This window comes from Megalobrama amblycephala, linkage group LG16, assembly GCF_018812025.1.
Source record: "Megalobrama amblycephala isolate DHTTF-2021 linkage group LG16, ASM1881202v1, whole genome shotgun sequence".
Classification (NCBI taxonomy): domain Eukaryota; kingdom Metazoa; phylum Chordata; class Actinopteri; order Cypriniformes; family Xenocyprididae; genus Megalobrama; species Megalobrama amblycephala.
Genome location: NC_063059.1, coordinates 35,822,025 through 35,844,845, shown reverse-complemented (window position 1 = coordinate 35,844,845; position 22,821 = coordinate 35,822,025). Strand labels below are relative to the sequence as shown.

Genomic DNA, 22,821 nt, shown 5'->3' with positions numbered 1-22,821 from the left:
ATCGGCTTTACTTGACAGTATTCTCAAGCTTGCGATCATCCCTGTTGCTTGTGAACCTTTGCCTACCCAATTTCTTCCTTCCAGTCAACTTTGCATTTAATATGCTTTGATACATCACTCTGTAAACCATCACATTCAGTAATGACCATCTGTGACTTACTCTCTTTGTGGAGGGTGTCAATGATTGTCTACTGGACCATTGCCAAGTCAGCAGTTTTCCCCATTAGTGTGGTTTCAAAGAACAAGAGATACCCGGAATTTATACTGTAGAGATGGTCATTTAATGAAACTCAAATGTAAATATTCTAATATTTTGAGATACTGGATTTTGGACTTTCATTAGCTGTACGCTCTAATCAACAAATTAAAAAAAAAAATTGAAATGTTTTACTTTACACGTAAGGAATCTAAAATATATGAAAGTTTCATTTTTAGCCTTTAAACAGCACATTTTCTCCTGCTCTATGATCCTGACAGATGAACCGTCTAAACCCCCAAAAGCAGGGTATAAGGGTTCAGTGAAAGTGGTCTGGACTCTATGAAGGAGAGTCATTGTGTCAGAGACGCTGTAGAAGGACAGAGTTCCTGCTCTGTGATACACTCCGGAAAATTCTGTTGACAGTGGGTCAGTCTCCAGGACTTATTATTAAACCCCAGTTTGCAGTCATTACTTCTTCCTTTACGTCCAATTCCTTTGTAACAAACTGCTACAGCCCAATTTTTCCCACTGCACTCGACCTCCCAGTAACAGCGACCGCACAAACCCTCTGGACACAAGACATTCATATATACATCAAATCGCTCTGAGTTGAAATAGTATGAACAAAATCAACAAAAACATGAAACATTATAACAAAGTCACAGTTGAAACAAACAAAGAATTCTTTACACAAATCTAGACATCATCTTTAAAAAAAGACCTTTCGTTTTTTTAAAAATAGTTTTAGCAAAAAAATCAGCAGCATCAATTATGTCCTTTAGGGTTGCAACCTGAATTGCAAAGCTCCCAGCAGGCTCAGTAAGGTGCGTCTCTGTTGGGATTACACACATTTCTTCCCACTGACACAGAGATGAACAGACTAGCTTTGTGAAACTGGGTTTAACTCAATGACAATCAATATTCTCAGTGCTGGCTGTGTTCGAGTACAAACATTGGGGTCAAACGTTCAGACAGAAAAGGCCGTATTTAAACATGGTTAGACAATAATTTCCTCCAACCTTGTTCATAAATATTGTTTTATGGTGCTAAATTTTTTACACCTTCTACCTTATTTTAATTATTCTCAGGTTAGGTAAAGCAAGTCGAATCTGTCCTAATTTATAAGTAGTTGAAATCTCATACTTACAAAATAGGTCTCAGAAGACTTCTCTGTGGTCTGTTCAGCTCAGTTTAGAAATCAGAGACTTTTTTGGCAGGCAATCTTCATAGTTATAAGTAATATAGTTTTATTAATTACAGGTTAAGTAGTTTACTTACAATACACTAAATACAATAATCAAATTACAGTCAACACTTAGGTTACAAGCGTTTGTCTGCAGGAGGTGCTAACCATAGATATACATAATAAAGGCTAGATGTCTTACGGCGGAGTCTCTAACGTCATACCCGGCGGCCATCTTGTCACAGGCAAGCTTTCTGGTGGGCTCTGTGGTACCTGATGTAAGGCGAGTGACACAAATACTCTTATCTCGCTGAAATCTTGTCGGATTTACAAATGGTTTGGTTTCTTACAAACGTTATTAAAGTGGCTATAACTCTGGATGCTTGAACGTTGAAATTGCAGCTTTTCTTTTCGAAAAACGACTTAATCGTGCAGCATAGTTGTGTATCACGGCTACATGCGCAAGTTATCAAGACTGAGACCACAATCGAGCTGTTCAATTATAGAGGTTTACTGACACCAATAATGATTTTATGACAGCTAATCTTTTGTCTAAATTACAATCTTTGTGGATGTGGTTGTAGTTATTAGCTGGCTAATAACAAGAAACTGTGAGTGAGACCTAGTAGTTACAGTTTATCTGCTACCCAGCAATTTTACATCAGTGGGAGAGGCAGAATTGCTCTTTCTTTTCAATATAACTTAAGTTGCACATGATTTCCAATTGGTTTGGTTTGTTAAAAACATCATACATTATGATACAGGAAATTGATGGCTTTATAGGAGAAGATACCAGACTTTTATGCAACCTAATTCAAATTATTTTATTATAATAGTAATATTCATATTATAAAAGTGTATATATATATATATATATATATATATATATATATATATATATATATATATATATCATGTTGCCATTCTGTACACTTTACACTTTTTTAGTTTTAGTAGTTTTAGTAGCCTATATATTGATTTAACATAAATTCATTGTGCGTGTGTATATTCATTGCACCTATCTGTTCTGTTCAATGTTATTTTCATATGGAAGTCCATGGTTATAATTATTCATAAGTATGCAGTGTCATAAGTACATCTCTGACGTTTATAACAAACCAAACAGTTTGAAAATCGTTGGAAAATTGAGCAAGTTATGGTTATTTAAAAAGTACATGCACCATTAAAACACAATGTTAAGAGTGAGCGAGCTGACTGTGACAAGATGGCTGCCAGTTGCAGACGTCGACCTCCATTGGCCAGCAGCGCGGACGAGACATCTAGCCTTTATTATGTATTTCTATGGTGCTAACATCAAGTTATCTAACACCGGGGAGGCCGTTAATTAAGAATCAGCGTCTGACCTCTTGCTTTTCTCCTAGTCTTTTATAGACAACACAAACCACTGATGTAATGACACATAAAAATCCCCCCATAAATCATCAGTCCTTTACAGTTAATTGGTCGAATCCAAAGTCCTGGGCTGTCATAAGCTCTGGAAAGCACCTTAGAATTTGCTTATATAAAGCCCGCTGTTTTCTAGTCTTTCTCCTCTGGGCCCTCCTTCGCTGCTGCCGTCTCCTCCTCGTCTGCAACACATCACTTCAAAGTAATACCTGCTTTTCTATCTAATACATGTATTTTCCTCTCTAATCTACTAACATGCTATTAATAAATGTATTATAATAGCAGTTGTTTTCCATTCATTAATAAGTAATTAATACATGCTTTAATAAAGGCGTTACAATACCAGTTGTCTTTCATTCTTTAATGATTAATATATGCTTTAATAAAAGCGTTACAATACCAGTTGTCTTTCATTCTTTAATGATTAATATATGCTTTAATGAAGGCGTTACAATAGCGGTTGTCTCTCATTCTTTAATGATTAATGCATGCTTTAATAAAGGTGTTACAATATTGGTTGTCATTCTTTAATGTAAACATCTGCCATTGGGTTTTTCCCTTTTCTACATTCTTTGATGTAAAACATTTCTTCTGTTATTCCATTTCTCACACTTAATTTCTAACAAGCTTCAGAAAAATCCTCCAGCTCCTGCAGATTCTTTAGTTTTCAAGCATTTTTGCATATTTGAACCCTTTCCAGCAGTGACTGTAGGATTTTGAGATCTGTGTTTTCATACTGAGGACAACTGAGGGGCTCAAACACAACTATTAAAAAAGGTTCAAACATTCACTGATGCTCCAGAAGGAAACACGATGCATTAAGAGTCGGGGGGTGAAAACTTTTGAACAGGATGAAGATGTCACAATTTTTCTTATTTTGTTTAAATATCATTGTTTTTCATTTACGGGACACCCCCGCAGTACTGATTCACTTATTTACTACATATCCCTTCGGAACCAACTGAAGATACTTACATGTTTCCCAGCAGAAAAATTAAGTACAATTTACCTTGATATTTGAATTCAAAAGTTTTCACCCCTCGTTATTTCTTTATTCTTGCTCTTAATGCATCGTTTCCTTCTGGAGCATCAGTGAATGTTTGAACCTTTTTTAATAGTTGAGTTTGAGTCCCTCAATTGTCCTCAGTGTGAAAAGATGAATCTCAGAATCATTCAGCCACTGCTGGAAAGGGTTCAAATATGCAAAAAATGCTTGAAAACTGATGAATCTGCAGGAGCTGGAGGATTTTTCTGAAGAACAGAGTTCAGTTTAACTGCTCAGGACAAACAAGAGACTCATGAACGACCATCACAAAACAATAAAAACAGTCTGTTGTTAAATAAAATATGTGGATCATCAGGTAACCACACACAATATTGAGAATCAATGGTTCACATACTTATGAATGGGGTTATTTTAATAAATTCAGCTATTGTTTTGTCTTGTGAACTAAATGCAAACATCTTTTATGTAAAATATCTTACTCAGGACAGTACTAAACAAAAAATAACATGCATTTTTTATTTTCCCTCTTATTTTATTCAAATAATTCTCATTTTCACAGATTCTGCAAGGGGTTCACATACTTTTTCATGCCACTGTATATATGGTAGGTCATCCAGGTAATCAATGCATAACAGACAATTGCATACACTACAGACTGCTTATAGGTAGTATATAGAGTAGGTATTATAATAATACCGGCACTCATCGATACTAAAGTTGCAAAAAAAGCGTCAATTCAGTACCCAAATATTGGAGTTCACCTATTCTGAATTTCTTGAAAAACTCCAAGAACAATGATAATTGTTTTTCAGGGAACTGCCATACCTTGTAGTGATTGTGATAACCCTACACAGCAAAGTCCTCAGAGTTAAATCAACTCTGCTCAGAGTACATATGGTCCCTCTCTAAATAGTGTTAAAATAACACTGAAGCAGAGTTAAAGTTAATGAGATAATTAAGCAATTAATTAAATAATGATTGCGCATTAGTGATGAACACCTGCTGTTAACAAGCAGAATCACTGAAGAAATAAGAAAACCAAGAACTACAAGTGAACTTAAGTCACAGCCTTATGAATTGCTTAATTATCTCATTAACTTTAATTCTGCTTCAGTGTTATTTTAACACTATTTAGAGAGGGACCATATGTACTCTGAGCAGAGTTGATTTAACTCTGGGAATTTTGTTGTGTAGTAGGTAGGATGGCATTACCAACACATCTATTCACTCCAGGTAGATCTACAGGAGATCTACAGGAGAAGGACTGAGCCCAAATTTTAGACAAGTATTAATGAAGCCATCAGAACTGTTAGCACCATCATGCTAGTCTTGTTTTGTCCCAAGAACACATACAATAAAAGGAATGTTAGTTAGTATGAGGATGCCGATGAGTGACAGTTACACACAGATGTTAATCGGATCCAGCGTCACACAGAATTTTATACTTCTCACTGCATAAAACCGCAGGACTTCCAATGAGGCCGTGTGGTTTTGGTCGGTTCCGACTGGGAAGTCTAGGACTTACATGGGGGCTGAAATTGATAGGCTTCATCTGGGCGTGGCAGAGGACCCTTTTCCATGGCCACCTGGCCCAGCACCGGATCCTCTTCGGGACTGCTTGTGGTCAAACTCCAGATCCTCCAGTTGCTGAGTGAGGGCCAGTTTCTCCCGGATGGCCAAACGCAGGAGGGAGTTCAGAGTCTTCTTCTCATCTTCTGCTGCAACCAGCTGACTCGCCATGTTGTTCAATTGTGTTTCATACTCATCAATCCTAAAGAAAAAAAAAAGCGAAAGAGGGATAGAGCAAGAGAGATGTAATTTAACAGATTTAGTTCCTGTATTAAGTAACCCTACTGTTTTCTGGACAGTAGCAGGCAGCACCTTCTTTAAGGGTGGAAATACTTAGGGCAAGCCAGACAAAAAAGCTGGAAAAAAAAAACAATTTTCAGTTGTGTTCTTGTGCTACCTGGTGGCGAACGCTGCCCTGAGAGAGGAGAAAGTGGCAGCATCTTCGTTAAGACCCTTCAGCTCTTTATCCAACTTCATCATGGTTTCGCTGAGCATGGCCTTTTCATTCTCATATTTGCTCTTCAAGTTTGCCAGGGCAACCTCAGCTATCTAAAGAGGGACAGAACCACAGCACAGTTCAGAAAAAGCTCTAAATAATATACTAAGAAGATCGGTAGCACTTTATTTTACAGTCCTGTTCCCCATGTATCAGGATATCGCTGGACTTCATCTGAATGTGATACTTTTCTGTTCTCTTCTGATAGGATGAAGTTTTGTTGTGCAGTGTCTGAATCTAGTTGCAGTTGACAGAAATCCGATAAAGATAGAGGGACAAATATATATCAGGGGTCAATGCTAAGGATTTTTTCTACTGGCCCAATGTGCCAGTGGTTCAAATTTTTACTTGCCCTGACAATTTTCACTGGCCCCACAACAAAAAATTAATAAAGTAAAATAAAATAAAACAGGCCTCTAAAATAAGCCTAGTTATTGGTTTCTATGTTTTTATTCATGTAATATGGTTATGGCACCAAAAGCTAGTATTAGATTAACTCATTTAAATTTTAAATACTGTTAGACAAATAAACAGTAAGCAATAAAATAGGAACTAATAATCAATTTACAAGTAATAACACAAATAAATACAATAGAACAAACATATAAATGAAATAAACAATGCTTTTCAGGTTTATCATTTAGGTTTAAATGTGGGGTAAGTGATATTTAACTGCTGTTGGACATTGTTGATATTTGAAATCAACCCAAACAAACCCACCCCTCTCTTCATTGCTCCGCCTTCAAAACTCACCCTCCAATCCTAACCACTCTGCTCTGAGTCGGTCTCGAACCCCGATCGCTGCTGGCAGGTGAGCATGTCCTGATATTGCTGAGTTAGATGTGTTCCTGGGTTAACATATTTTGTTGATCCTGGAACAACATTCTAGTCTGAAAATTTAGTCTTAACCCTATTCCTACCCCTAAACCTAACCCTACCCATAAGTTATCCCAAAAATCAGAGGGAAATGATAGATGAATAACACTGATGTAGAAGCACCAATTCATGATTTTAAGCCTAAACTTGACATAATCTGTAAACTTGTCCCTCAAATCTGATTGGTTGATTTGAATGTTGTTCCAGGATCAACAAAAATGTTGACCCAGGAACATGTTGAACTCAGCAATATCAGGTTATGTGGCAGGGCAGGCAAATGCACTACCAATGACGCTAAACACAGCATTCTCTAGCGGTCGTCAGTGTGCAGTGGTTTAACAGCAAAACTCTCACTATCTGGCCACTGTTTTTACCAACATCAATAAAGAGCAGTTACAGATGCATAAATAATGTTTAGAAATATTGAAAATATAAAATGTTAAAATACTGTTATTTGAAATTTTTTAAAAAAATGGAAAGATACATTAAACCCACTAGGATGTGGCAGCAAGTCAGTTGCTGCATCTCATTTCAGAGGCTGCGTTACTGCCAATACTAAGCCCACGTTCAGATATAAACACGGAAGCTCTGCAACGAAAATAGGGTAGCAGTATGACAGGAAACAGACAAATTTGTCGAATAAAGTCGTTATTTTTGTTTTGTTTTTGCGCACAAAAAGTATTCCCGTCGCTTCATAATATTAAGATTGAACCACTGTAGTCACGTTGACTATTTTATCGATGTCTTTAATACCTTTCTGGACCTCAAAAGGTGCAATGACGTTGCTGCCTATGTGTAGATACCCTCGGATCTTCAAATATCTTAATTTGTGTTCCGAAGACAAACAAAGGTCTTACGAGTTTGGGACGATATGAGTGTGAGTACTTAATGACAGAAATTTTTGGGTGAACTAATCCATTAACTGGAAACAGTTAAAGGTGCCGTAGAATGAAAAATTGAATTTACCTTGGCATAGTTGAATAACAAGAGTTCAGTACATGGAAATGACATACAGTGAGTCTCAAACACCATTGTTTCCTCCTTCTTATATAAATCTCATTTGTTTAAAAGACCTCCGACGAACAGGCGAATCTCAACATAACACAGACTGTTATGCAACAGTCGGGATCATTAGTATGTACGCCCCCAATATTTGCATATGCCAGCCCATGTTCAAGGTATTAGACAAGGGCAGGATCTGTGCACAGCTGAATCATCAGACTAGGTAAGCAAGCAAGGACAATAGCGAAAAATGGCAGATGGAGCAATAATAACTGACATGATCCATGATATCATGATATTTTTAGTGATATTTGTAAATTGTCTTTCTAAAAGTTTCATTAGCATGTTGCTAATGTACTGTTAAATGTGGTTAAAGTTACCATCGTTTATTACTGTATTCACGGAGACAAGAGAGCCGTCGCTATTTTCATTCTTTAAACACTTGCAGTCTGTATAATTCATAAACAACTTAATTCTTTATAAATCTCTCCAACAGTGTGTAATGTTAGCTTTAGCCACGGAGCACTATCAAACTCATTCAGAATCAAATGTAAACATCCAAATAAATACTATACTTACGCGATTAGTCATGCTGCATGACGAACACTTTGTAAAGATCCATTTTGAGGGTTATATTAGCTGTGTGAACTTTGTTCATGCTGTTTAAGGCAGTTGCAAGCTCGGGGGCGGGGGAGCACGAGAATTTAAAGGGGCTGCGCGCTAAATCGGCGCAATTAATTTGGAATTATTTTCATTGGCGAAAACGAGCAAAACAGGTGATTTGGTGACTAAAATATAAGTCACTTAATATAAACTTCTTTTTTATTAAACTGTACATTGTATAAAATCAATATCACATTTGTAATCATGCTGATATTTGGAAAAAACTGTGCTCTTTGTGTAATATTGGTTAACTATAGTAGTCAACATTTGAAGTGGATCAAAATCTTTCATCAAAGTTGTCCTAAAACCTTCTTCTTAGGACAACTTAGTTCTTAGGACAACTTTGATTAACTTTTTTTAATCCACTTCAAATGTTGACTACTGTATATTAAATGATATAAATATAAAAGACATACAGGGGCATTTTTGGCACTTATCTTGAATTCTGGGGGCATTCTAAATGCATTTTAATAGACTAAATCACGCACTCTAGGTGTGCACGCGCACTAGTCTAACCTACTAGACTACATCATATAGTGTATGCGTGCACTCAATGTATGTGTTTTTGTTTCATTTTTGTAAAGTAAGAGACATACTCTATATTGTCAGATCGTTAAAACAACAATTACAATATCATAGATGATATATATCACACACCCTACAGCGCTCGTTCGATTGGGCAAGTGACAGTTCCGTCAACTGTCCTGAACAATGTTCACACTGGCCCTGAGCCATCGGGCAGTCCTTATTGTCGAGCCCTGTAAATATACAAATAAAGTTCCGTCATCCACACTTTCCTCTGACAAATGTCACATATTAATAGTTAATGATAACAATAAGTAGTTAAATTATTTAATATTTTCTTAACAGATAATAGAAACAGTTAATAACTATTATTAACTATAATTCAGCAATTGTGTGTGAAAACACTGCAAATATTCATTTCGATTTTTAGGTTCTGGAGACTCTGGGACATGGACATTTGGCACTAAAGAAGGGGTAAGAAACACAATCGAATGCTTCATTTTTACATGAATTCTAAAATGTTATAAACAAATCTTAAAAAAAAAAGAAAGAAATTAAAAAAGAAAGAAATTAAAACCTTTGAAAAAAAAAAAAGACCTTCTTGAGATATTCTGGCTGTTTGCTGTTGATAGATGTCCACCAAAACCTTCTTAAACGCTGAGATTGAAATGTCTTTAAAAGACAGATGAGTGTGTTGAGTGAAGCTGGGAACGTCTTCAAATGAAGGTAAAACACACACAGACCGAAAGCTCTGAAATGAGACAAATAATAACTCAGACAGTTCGTGAAACACATCAGATCTTTTCCAGAACATAAAAAAAGCACAGCACAATAGTGTTTCATTTTATGGATAGTTCTCAACATTTTTGCATCATTACCTTCAGACACTGGACATGATCATCAGTGATCAGAAGTTTCTCAATTTCTTCTTGTCTTTTTCTGAGTTCTGTCAGCTCTTGATCCAGATGTTTGTGAAGTTCCTCTGCTCGATCTATCTCAGTCTTCTCCTGAGCTCTGATCTGCTCTTTAATCTCAGAGTGTTTCTTCTCAAGAGAGCAGATGAGCTCAGTGAAGACCTTCTCAATGTCCTCCATGGTCTCTAGAGCTGAACTCTGTCAGAGACACAAAGATCTGATCATGCAGACAGGAACAACAGCCTGTATTTCAATGAAATTACTCCATTATCATAAATCTTGTCTTGAAATCAAAACAGTGATCATGCATAGCCTATCCATGGGTTTCATGTGACGTCGCTGTATTTTATCGCCGCCATTTTTGTGTCCGGTCACAGCTGCGTGACCTGTTTAAGTCTATGGTGACAGCAGCTACAACTACCAGAGGACTACCCCGAACTACAATTTTATTTGATCCCAAAGGAGTCAGGTTCGGCGGAATTGTTGGCTTCAATCAGAAGGGACCACACCGCTGGCAGCCAAACAGCAATGCACAACATTAATAACTGCTGGGACTGTAATTTACATAACATTATAACGAGAATGATGTTGTAATAAAACATTGTGAATTCTCTATGTTGTTGTTTCAGCGTGTTTTTGTGGGAAGAGCGCGTCTACTGGAGTTAAACATCTGATTAGCACATAACTTAGTTCAAGCTTCACTTGCAAATACTAGTTGTAATATTATTTTTATTTTGTATAAATATCTGAATTATCTTATATAGGATGTGTTCCGTTGAGTTAATTAACCTTCAGTTTACGGGTTTTGATTCTCTTCAGCTTCAGTGTGCGCAGCTCAAACAGCAATGAAGTCATTAAAAATGTTTATACTGTAATATTAAAACTGCTGAAACCTCTTCAACAAGTTGTCCTCATCATCACTTTGATGTGTTAAAATCAACTTGCAATCACGAACCCATTTCATTATCTTTAGTTAGATGCATTTAGTTAGATGCGCGCTGAAACACCCGTAAACTGAAGCGCTTTGCTAGAAGGTTAATTAACTCAAGGGAACACATCCTATATAGGGTAATTCATATATGATTGTAACGGGGGCACGTCCTGATAATGCTGAGTTAGATGCGTTCCTGGGTCAACATATTTTGTTGATCCTGGAACAACATTCTAGTCTTGAAAATTTAGTCTTAACCCTATTCCTACCCCTAAACCTAACCCTACCCATAAGTTATCCCAAAAATCAAAGGGAATTGATAGATGAATAACACTGATGTAGAAGCACCAATTCATGATTTTAAGACTAAACTTGACATAATCTGTAAACTTGTCCCTCAAATCTGATTGGTTGATTTGAATGTTGCTCCAGGATCAACAAAAATGCAATATCAGGTTATGCGTAACGGGGCGTGTTTTAGGAACTACAAATCCCATCAGTCTCAGTTCTATAAAAGAAAGTGATGAGATTTGTTTTTCCACTTCCGCCCTTTGTTTTTCTGCTGACGATTTATGAATGGAAGTCGCGGCAGATCTAAGGTATGGCTGTTTGAGCGCTCGCACTGAAGCTAAAGATGATCATCAATACAATGAAGTGCTGCTCTGTAGTTGCCATCTCGGACACAAATATGGCGGCGGGCAAAGCGGAAGTGACGTCTTTGAAACCCATGGATTATCAGTCAAATGAACTGGTTGCTTGTCAATAAACCTTATTCAGAGCAGCGCCATGATGGGTATGAAAGTGAAGCAATGAGGGGATAGATTACCATGTAGATTACCATAGCATCCACTGTAACAAGCTGTATAAACCTCCTAGATCAGTTATAATTTTTCTCAGCTCATGTTGGGAATGTTTTGTCAACTGAAACTTCTTGGAAAGATATTTTTTGCAGTGTTTCGTCAGCATAACAATCCAAAAACACATTAAATAACAGTACAACTCACTGAAGAGATGAGTCCATCCCTCACAGCCTCACAATCATTCCCATTAAAAATTAAAGATGGGCTGCTGTGAATAAGGTCTATAGTGGATTAGCTTTCCAATTATTTGGAAACGCACACTGCATGCATAAAGTTTTTTTTTTGTGTGTGTGTGTGTGTATATGTATATATATATATGTATGTTTCTGATAAGTTTTTCCACTGCAAATGTCATTTAAAATTTCCTGTAGGATTCTGTAATAATATGTCACTTTTACAAGCACTGTAAACATCACTGGCATCTTCTTATACTCACTTTAAAAGACTTCATAGCTTCACTAATTTCCCGCTGACCTCTCTCTCGCTCCTGGATCAGCTTCTGACATGCCAACTTTATCTCCTTTAACTCTTTCTGAGGATGTTAACATAAAAAAAAAATCAATATTAAAAAATTAAAGTAGAAATATACACCTTACCAATCTCATCTTGTAATTATTAAATATCAAATTAAAAAATTCATAGTGAGGTAATGAGGAAGTAAGATTACAAACCCGATTCCAAAAAAGTTGGGACACTGTACAAATTGTGAATAAAAAAGGAATGCAATTGTAATAAGATTCAGTTCAAGTTCGTAGAGAAGGAAGAGGACAGGGATCGGCTTTGACTACTGACTGAGCTTTTATTTCATATAACAAAACTCCAACATAGAGTCTGTGCAACGCACAACAAATAATCCACATCCGAAGAAGGGCTTCACTCCAGTAATGATCTCCCAGACCAGTCCAAAAGGTTCTCAGTCAGTAGTCCCTCTCTCTCTCCCACACTCCTGCTTCTCCTGGCGTTTTATCCCATCTCCGCGCCAATTACTAGAATGAGAAACAGGTGTTCGTGATTTGCATTTAACCCACTCACTCACCATGCGTCTCCCAACGCTCTCTCCTGTTGCAGACTTAGCTGAACCAAGCCCCCCTCGCCACAGCAATAATTTACAAATCTCATAAACTTATATTTTATTCACAATAGAATATAGATAACATATCAAACGTTGAAAGTGAGACATTTTGAAATGTCATGCCAAATATTGGCTCATTTTGGATTTCATGAGAGCTACACATTCCAAAAAAGTTGGGACAGGTAGCAATAAGAGGCCGGAAAAGTTAAATGTACATATAAGGAACAGCTGGAGGACCAATTTGCAACTTATTAGGTCAATTGGCAACATGATTGGGTATAAAAAGAGCCTCTCAGAGTGGCAGTGTCTCTCAGAAGACAAGATGGGCAGAGGATCACCAATTCCCCCAATGCTGCAGTGAAAAATAGTGGAGCAATATCAGAAAGGAGTTTCTCAGAGAAAAATTGCAAAAGAGTTTGAAGTTATCATCATCTACAGTGCATAATATCATCCAAAGATTCAGAGAATCTGGAACAATCTCTGTGCGTAAGGGTCAAGGCCGGAAAACCATACTGGATGCCCGTGATCTTCGGGCCCTTAGACGGCACTGCATCACATACAGGAATGCTACTGTAATGGAAATCACAACATGGACTCAGGAATACTTCCAGAAAACATTGTCAGTGAACACAATCCACTGTGCCATTCGCTGTTGCCGGCTGTAACACGGTTCATAGATGTGGGTAGAAGGAGGCGGGAACTGGCGAACATTCAACAAAACTTTAATTAAAAATAAACAAAGAACAAAACGAAAGCAATGCCGGCAGACCCTCGCGGACGTCTGCCGGCCACACAAACATAATAAAACATAAAATAAAGTCCAGGCCTGGTCCTCTCTCGTCCTTCACGGTCGTCGCTCCTCCTTTTATGCCTCCGGAGCTCCTCCGTGAGAGACTCGAGGCCGGCGCGCCTCGCAGGTGATGCTCATTATCACTCGCGCCACCGGCCTCGCGCCGTTTCCTCACGGCTCTCGCCCGCCCTGCTCGTCACATCGGCTAAAACTCTATAGGTCAAAAAAGAAGCCATATCTAAACATGATCCAGAAGCGCAGCCGTTTTCTCTGGGCCAAGGCTCATTTAAAATGGACTGTGGCAAAGTGGAAAACTGTTCTGTGGTCAGACGAATCAAAATTTGAAGTTCTTTTTGGAAAACTGGGACGCCATGTCATCCGGACTAAAGAGGACAAGGAACAACCCAAGTTGTTATCAGCGCTCAGTTCAGAAGCCTTCATCTCTGATGGTATGGGGTTGCATGAGTGCGTGTGGCAGGGGCAGCTTACACATCTGGAAAGGCACCATCAATGCTGAAAGGTATATCCAAGTTCTAGAACAACATATGATCCCATCCAGACGTCGTCTCTTTCAGGGAAGACCTTGCATTTTCCAACATGACAATGCCAGACAACATACTGCATCAATTACAAAATCATGGCTGCTTAGAAGAAGGATTCGGGTTCTGAAATGGCCAGCCTGCAGTCCAGATCTTTCACCCATAGAAAACATTTGGCGCATCATAAAGGGGAAGATGCGACAAAGAAGAACTAAGACAGTTGAGCAACTAGAAGCCTGTATTAGACAAGAATGGGACGACATTCCTATTCCTAAACTTGAGCAGCTTGTCTCCTCAGTCCCCAGACGTTTGCAGACTGTTATAAAAAGAAGAGGGGATGCCACACAGTGGTAAACATAGCCTTGTCCCAACTTTTTTGAGATGTGTTGATGCCATGAAATTTAAAATCAACTTATTTTTCCCTTAAAATGATACATTTTCTCAGTTTAAACATATGATATGTCATCTATGTTGTATTCTGAATAAAATAACGAAATTTGAAACTTCCACATCATTGCATTCTGTTTTTATTCACAATTTGTACAGTGTCCCAACTTTTTTGGAATCAGGTTTGTATTTTCCCCAGTAATTTAAGTTAGTAATTAAAAACAAATAAATAAATAACTTTGGATTAATATTATAAACTCAAAAATTATATTAAAAAAATGACAACTACCTGCAATTATGAGCATTTATTACCTTTTTACTAGCCCATTCAGAATCCACAGACACCACACTGTGGTTTTTATGACTGTCAATCATACACAAGTTACAAATGCATTGATGATCTTCCTGACAGTAAATCTCCAGAGGTTTCCCATGACTGTGGCAGATGTTCTCCTGAATGTTTCTGGAAGCTTCGACTAGTTTGTGCTTCATAAACGCAGGAGATTCATAGTGAAGCTGCAGGTGAGTTTGACAGAAGGAGGCCAAGCACTGCAGACAGGACTTTACAGCTCTGTTCTTCTCTGTAGTGCAAACATCACACTCCACAGCAGCCGTTTGTAGGGACGTCTTCTGCAGCGTCTCCATCATCTCAGCTATCAGAGTGTTCTTCTTCAGTAGAGGTCTCTGACTGAAGCTCTCTCTGCATTGGGGACAGCGGTACGGCGGCCCCTGCTCCTTCTGGCCCCAGCAGTCAGTAATACAGCTCATACAGTAACTGTGTCCACAGGGAATCGTCACCGGCTCCTTCAGAGGATCCAAACAGACTGAACAGCTGAACTGATCCACATACTGACTCGCTGCAGATTCGGCCATTTCTTTGCAGTGTTCAAAGATGAACAGATTCTCAGTCTCTGTCCTGTAATAAGGGCTGTTTTGCCAAGAAAAGCAACATTACTTGTTAAATGTTATTTTTCACATTGGTGAAAGTATGAATACTGTAAAGATTTCACAAAGTCCAAGTATCTAACCAAAAAATTGTTTGAGAGAAGCCTAATCACAATGTTTTCATTTAACTGAAGAAAAAAAAAACTGCAGCTGCTAATTAAATGCTGTTCAAATATGCTTTCAATTGAACTTAACTTGTATTTATCCAGAAGTCTTTTTAGTCATGATCACCATAGATATACATAATAAAGGCTAGATGTCTCACGGCGGAGTCTCTAACGTCATCACCGGCGGCCATCTTGTCACAGGCCAGCTTTCTGGCGGGCTCTGTGGTACCTGATGTAAGGTGAGTGATCTGCACGAACACAAATACTCTTATCTCGCTGAAATCTTGACGGATTTACAAATGGTTTGGTTTCTTACAAACGTTATTAACGTGGCTATAATTCTGGATGCTTGAACATGTTGAAATTGCAGCTTTTCTTTTCGAAAAATGACTTAATCGTGCAGCATAGTTGTGTTTCACGGCTACTTGCGCAAGTTATCAAGGCTGAGACCACAATCGAGCTGTTCAATTATAGAGGTTTACTGACACCAATAATGATTTTATGACAGCTAATCTTTTGTCTAAATTACAATCTTTGTGGATGTGTTTGTAGTTATTAGCTGGCTAATAACAAGAAGCTGTGAGTGAGACCTAGTAGTTACAGTTTATCTGTAACTACTAGGTCCCAGCAATTTTACCCAGCAATTTTACATCAGTGGGAGAGGCAGAATTGCTCTTTCTTTTCAATATAACTTAAGTCGCACATGATTTCCAATCAGTTTGGTTTGTTAAAAACATCTTACATTATGATACAGGAAATTGCTGGCTTTATAGGAGACGATGCCAGTCTTTTGTGCAGCCTACGGATGCTCCAATCGCTGTAGTCTCAAAACAAGAGCCTGTGGGATCACCTTTCACCTGTAAGATATGACAATATTATGATTATATTTGGGATAATCGTTAGTTACTTAGTGGATGTATGTACAATACAGGTCCTGTTACACAGGAACAGTGGGACTATGATATAATAGTATTACAACATTGTTGTTGACCCAAAGCTTTTTACAAGTTTGTTTACACAATCACATAATGTTTCTTACTTTTTTTTTTTTTTGGAACAGTGATCTCTGAAGTAGGCACAGTGCAATGTCGAGGGGAAAAGCCTAGTAAATGGCCGAACCCTGAAGAAGTTAAAATAAACATAATAATTCAAAATATTTTATTATAATAGTAATATTCATATTATAAAAGTGTATATGTCTCATGTTGCCATTCTGTACACCGAGTTTTAGTAGCCTATATATTGATTTAACATAAATTCATTGTGCGTGTGTATATTCATTGCACCTGTTCTGTTCAATGTTATTTGGGCCCAACAACAACAGCCCACCCTGAGCCCATGCCCAGCCGAAGCCCAATGGAAGCCCCAACTCCATGGTTATAATTATTCATAAGTATGCAGTGTCATAAGTACATCTCTGACGTTTATAACAAACCAAACAGTTTGAAAATCTGTAGCAAGTTATGAGCAAGTTATGGTTATTTAAACAGTACATGCACCATTAAAACACAATGTTAAGAGTGAGCGAGCTGACTGTGACAAGATGGCCGCCAGGTGCGGACGTGGACCTCCATTGGCCAGCAGCGCAGACGAGACATCTAGCCATTATTGTCTATCTATGATGATCACAGCAGAAATAGGTTTGTAGTTAATGTGGTTTTGTAGTACACTTCAGTATGTAATCGAGTGTTTCGTTTCAATAGTACTTACGTTTTTATTAGACAACAAAATCCAAAAATAATCGTTTAGCAATGAGGTACAACATTTTGTTTTACCAGGTTTGTTACAAGTTACAGGAGTAAACATTCTGTACACATGCACAAATAACCTACAATTGCATGCGATTTATTTTTAAAAGCGGTCAACATTATCTTATGAAGTTCTTACCTCGACAGAAATACAGCTCAAATGATTTGCTTTACACCAGCGCTGTGGATCTATTTCAAAGGCTGAGTCACTTGAGCTGCGTTCCATTCGACAGGGTTCCTACGCAGTGTTTACGGTGTTTACTGCTCCCTACTCCCTGAGCAGGGTATATCCGTTGAAGTGGACTTCGCTGGCAATAATCGCTCATTTTGGACGCTCTGCAAACTTCATCGAAGAAAGTCATGACGGTGTCGCGCAGATTGTGATATAACATAAATAAATAAATAGATATTATAATTTACTTTCGAATTTAAGATGGACTCTATAACAGATTTGAAGCTGTAACTGTCATGCCATATGAAAATAAATTCTCATTTGGTTAACTGTATAAAGGTATTTTTAATCCATTGTTTGGATCTCATCTCCTGTGCTTTCTTTCCACGTGCAGCCGCATAGTAAACACTTCTGAGGTAAATAAAGTAAAATAAAAAATGACAGAGCCTCAGCTGCTTTTCAACACTTTTACTTTGTCATGCCTACAATAAAATATGCAAATGTAACACTCATCGCCATAACCATTAATTAATTAGTTTTATTAGAATATTAGAATAACAAAATGTATGATTAGCTTACTCAAAACGCATACATAAATTCCTCCATCGGAGGATTTTTTTTTTGTTTTTTTTTCTTTCAATGGCGCTCCATCGTAGTTCTGAATGGTGACGCGGTGCGCAATGACAGTTGGGTAATTTTACCTCTCTACTTCCTGTGAAGTGATGTATCGATATTGCCTTATTCCCTATGCCGTTCGCAGTGCCCTTCGAACTGAACATGTTCGCTCCCTCCGGAATGGAATATCACTTAAGATGGAGAAATACCCTGTGAAGTCCACTTCGCAGTCCACTTACGGTCGAATGGAACGCACCTTTGGAGTGAAGACATACTTCCTGGTTTTCAGCGCGTAAACAAAAATGGGCGTGTCCCAAAGAAGAGAGATTTAATGAGAGAAAGAGAAATAAAACGTTTATTTTCCCAATGTGATTGACTGCTGAACATTATTGAACTGCTAAAATAAACTTAAACATTTACGATTTTTTTTTGAATTCAGGTTGATTGGGACACTTTTTCTCAATGGCAAAATCTCAATGGCAAAAAGTGTACAAATCAACCTGAATTCACCCTAAACAAAAAATTGAAAATCATGAAAGGGGCATATTTTGCCCATGACTTATCACAGATGACATCTGATTTCTGCATAATAGATCTATAGCTAAAATATGTCTGATATCATTTTTGATTTAATGTAAAAATAAATAAATAAATAAAATAAAATAAAAATAAATTAAATATTCTATGTAAATATATGTATTTTGACAATTTAGTTTAATAATTGAATGACAGACAAATTAAATGACAAAATCTCAGTCAAATAAATACTGAATGACACTACAGTTCTGTAAATTATACATAGCCTGTATTTTTAGCTAAAGGAACGTCATAATAGTAATAGAATAACAGATTCTTAAGACAATGTTTTCTAAAACAGCATAATTTCCACTTTGAAATGAATCAAAGGATCACTGTAATGTTATTAACACAAATGCCCCATTTGGACTTAGCTGGGAGGCCATCATCAGTGTCTGGAGAGTGTCTAACCCTGATCCAGACCACAGCCTGATCCAGACTCCAGCCTGTTACCACCCCATTCAAAGGATAGAGCCTCCCACAGACTGGAAGCTTCCTCTTGCCACAATGTGCGAGCCTATGCCCGAGGAAAGAAGGATAGCACCCACTGTCGCCCTGGAGCCAAAGCACCACAGAGTCTGACCAGGGGTGTGAGCCAGCATCACCGTCCATTGCCATGGGTGTCCTCGTGGTGTTTCTTGTAACTTTATAAATAGCTTGATTAATTTGATCAAATACCTTAAAATCATATTTAAAAAAAAAAAAAAAATACTGTTGAATTATGCCTATACTTACTAACCACTTCCTTCAATTAATATATGCATAAATCAGTGCCATGCTTCCTTTTAAAAACAAACTGATTATCTGTAGTTGAGTGTATCCATATATACGCTCAAATTATACTCGCTAAGGCAGTTGGCCTTTAATTTTCCATACTAGATTACCGGTTTTATCTTTAATTACTGGCACTAATATAACTGTTAAAGGTGCCCTAGAACATTCTTTCACAAGATGTAATATAAGTCTAAGGTGTCCCCTGAATGTGTCTATGAAGTTTCAGCTCAAAATACCCCATAGATGTTTTTTAATTAATTTTTTTAACTGCCTATTTTGGGGCATCATTAACTATGCACCGATTCAGTGCACAGCCCCTTTAAATCTCAAGCTCCCTGCCCCCCGAGCTCTCGACTATAATACAGTGCATTAACAAAGTTCACACAGCTAATATATCCCTCAAATGGGTCTTTACAAGATGTTCGTCATGCATGCTGCATGCATGCTTCGGATCATGTAAGTATAGTATTTATTTGGATTTACATTTGATTCTGAATGAGTTTGATACTATGCGCCGTAAAGCTAACATTACACACTGTTGGAGAGATTTATAAAGAATGAAGTTGTGTTTATGAATTATACAGACTGCAAGTGTTTAAAAATGAAAATAGCAACGGCTCGTCTCCGTGAATACAGTAAGAAACTATGGTAACTTTAACCACATTTAACAGTACATTAGCAACATGCTAACGAAACATTTAGAAAGACAATTTACAAATATCACTAAAAATATCATGTTATCATGGATCATGTCAGTTATTATTGCTTCATCTGCCATTTTCATCTGCCTGCCCTTGTCTAATGCCTTGAACATGAGCTAGCATATGCAAATATTGGGGGCGTACATTTTAATGATCCCGACTGTTACGTAACACTCGGTGTTATGTTGAGATTCGCCTGTTTTCTGGAGGTCTTTTAAACAAATGAGATTTACATAAGAAGGAGGAAGCAATGGAGTTTGAAACTCAATGTATGTCTTTTCCATGTACTGAACTCTTGTTATTCAACTATGCCAAGGTAAATTCAATTTTTGATTCTAGGGCACCTTTAACATAGATTCAGGTAGTACACCGTGTATTAAAAATCCTGTAAAACACAAAGCAAGTAACATTAAAATGTTTTGGCTAGCATGCTTCAGATGTTCTGCTGCTATTAAATCAGGACCACATGCTTTATTAACTGCCAAGTTCTCAATAGCATAACTGACCTTAACAGGTCTAATAATCACACCATTACCATTTGGAACATGACTAACTTCAAATTCCTGTCTCTCTACACAATTAAAAATATCCACATAATATTTTCTTAATTTTTTTAAACAAATTTCCTTATTGGCTTATTTGGTTATCTGTGTTAAATTATATATATATAAACATGATTTATATCTTTTTAATGGGAAATGTAACTTTGTAAAATTGAACAGCTCTTTTTCTAATATCTAAGGGATTCGACAAGACCCATTTCAGAACACAAAGCATAAATACATTTCTGACCATCCTTTTTTTGATGGCGAGTCCATTAATTTGACACTTTGAAACTGGGATCTGATTGTTGCACTCTGTGTTGTTAAACTTTCAGGCAATACATTTTTCTACTTTTTAATGGACTCCACAAAGATGGCATCTTTTATGGATTCTGCAAGTTCTTGTAACTAAATCTTCTAACTCACTCACTGAACCATTTATGTCTCTTGTGGCATTGTGAGTATATTGCTGACATAATTGTTTAAATTTGTACCTTCACAAAATCCCATCACTGCTGTAAGGTCAGGAAAGAAGATTTTATGGCATTAGCATGTGCCCGGAACTCTTTAAAAGCTTCCCTAAAAAGAGAATCACAAAGTAAATTATTATTGAAATGCCAATAAGCATTTTTTGATTTTATATCATTTTTTTGCCACAATACATTTTATCAAACTATTATCAGACACTTACCAGAAATATTAAACAACCTCTAAACATACTCTTAAATCCTCAAGCAATAACTTTAAAATGAATCAAATTATGACAAGAAAGTTATTAACACAAAATGCACCATGTCACTTGATTTTCTATTTATTTGATCAAAATTACAACATTATGTAAGGGATAATCCACGGCTAGCCATGCATTGAAGGATTTTAATGCATGACGTAGAGGCGAAGAACCACCCGACGCAAAGCGTCTCTCACAAATGTCTCCAAGGTTGCAAGGCACGCTCCCTGTGCAAACGGGGTCACAGCCGCTGCATAATATCATAGCGCCTGCTGCACCCATGGTACAGCAGAAAAGTTCCTTATTACGCCGGAATGAGAGTATAGTTCCTAGCCATATCGGCCTAGAAAATCGCAACTTTTCATTTTCCGTCGGTGTTAGCACATGATGTAACTACAAAAGAGTCAAGTTTTAAATGGGAAAAATATTGAAACTTTTTGGTCATTTTTGAGCGAGATGCTAATGGTCTAATCAATTCAATGAACTATGCTAAGCTATGCTAAAAGTGGCACTACCAGACCCGGAGATTGGCTGAATGGATTCAAAAACGGTAAAACTCGACTGTTTAACTCTAGGGAAGTTGGAAACTTCCTACTTTCAAAAATTGGAGTGTTCATTTAAATAAATTTAATGCACACAGACTGAATTACTTTAAGTCTTTGGTTCTTTAATTGTGATGATTTTGGCTTACATTTAACAAAAACCCACCAATTCAATAAATTAGAATACTTCATAAGATCAATTTAAAAAAGGATATTTTAAACAGAAATGTCAGGCTTCTGAAAAGTATGTTCTATGCACCCAATACTTGGTTGGGCCTTACTGCATCAATGTGGCATGGCATGGAGTCGATCAGTCTGTGGCACTTCTCAGATGTAATGGAAGCCCAGGTTGCTTTGATAGCGGCCTTCAGCTCATCTTTATTGTTGGGTCTGGTGTCTCTCATCGTCCTCTTGACAATATCCCATAGATTCTCTATGGGGTTCAGGTCTGGCGAGTTTGCTGACCAATCAAGCACAGTAACACCATTGTCATTGAACCAGCTTTTGGTACCTTTGGCATTATGGGCAGGTGCCAAATCCTGCTGGAAAATGAAATCAGCATCTCCATAAAGCTTGTCAGCAGAAGGAAGCATGAAGTGCTCTAAAATGTCCTGGTAGATGGCTGCGTTGACTGTGGACTTCAGAAAACATAGTGGACCAACACCAGCAGATGACATGGCAGCCCAAATCATCACTGACTGTGGAAATTTCACACTGGACTTCAAGCAACATGGTTTCTGTGCCTCTCCACTCTTCCTCCAGACTCTGGGACCTTGATTTCAAAATGAAATGCAAAATTTACTTTCATCTGAAAAGAGGACTTTGGACCACTGAGCAACAGTCCAGTTCTTTTTCTCCTTAGCCCCAGATATGGCGCTTCTGACGTTGTCTTTGGTTCAGAAGTGGTATGGTACGTTGAATGAGACAGTTGTAGCCCATTTCCTGAAGAC

At 37.5% G+C, this 22,821-nt stretch overlaps 1 protein-coding gene across 2 annotated transcripts; it reads right to left on the bottom strand.

Annotated features, from left to right (window-relative positions):
- Positions 1–5,057: 5,057 nt before the first annotated feature.
- On the bottom strand, positions 5,058–17,436 carry LOC125248333 (E3 ubiquitin/ISG15 ligase TRIM25-like). 2 transcript variants are annotated; one of them, XM_048160075.1, is made up of 8 exons: positions 16,214–16,313; positions 14,732–15,347; positions 12,068–12,163; positions 9,805–10,038; positions 9,524–9,677; positions 9,059–9,159; positions 5,762–5,913; positions 5,058–5,566 (listed from the first exon to the last, which is right to left on the bottom strand). In XM_048160075.1, exons 2-8 carry the CDS (start codon positions 15,290–15,292, stop codon positions 5,344–5,346), a joined length of 1,521 nt encoding a protein of 506 aa, XP_048016032.1. In that variant the 5' UTR covers positions 15,293–15,347; positions 16,214–16,313; the 3' UTR covers positions 5,058–5,343. The 2 variants fall into 2 exon arrangements, with proteins under 2 accessions (XP_048016032.1, XP_048016031.1); XM_048160074.1 differs by lacking the exon at positions 16,214–16,313 and adding an exon at positions 17,359–17,436 and having other exon boundaries at positions 5,059–5,566.
- Positions 17,437–22,821: the final 5,385 nt, after the last annotated feature.

What these genes read in the sequence shown, in the direction of transcription:
- LOC125248333 (XM_048160074.1), bottom strand. Translation starts at nt 15,292, where the DNA reads ATGGCCGAATCTGCAGCGAGTCAGTATGTGGATCAGTTCAGCTGTTCA. An exon ending in ATCATGTCCAGTGTCTGAAG is followed by an intron (nt 9,678 to 9,804) that starts GTAATGATGCAA and finishes GTCTCATTTCAG; the next exon opens with AGCTTTCGGTCTGTGTGTGT. An exon ending in AGGGCAGCGTTCGCCACCAG is followed by an intron (nt 5,567 to 5,761) that starts GTAGCACAAGAA and finishes TTTTTTCTTTAG; the next exon opens with GATTGATGAGTATGAAACAC.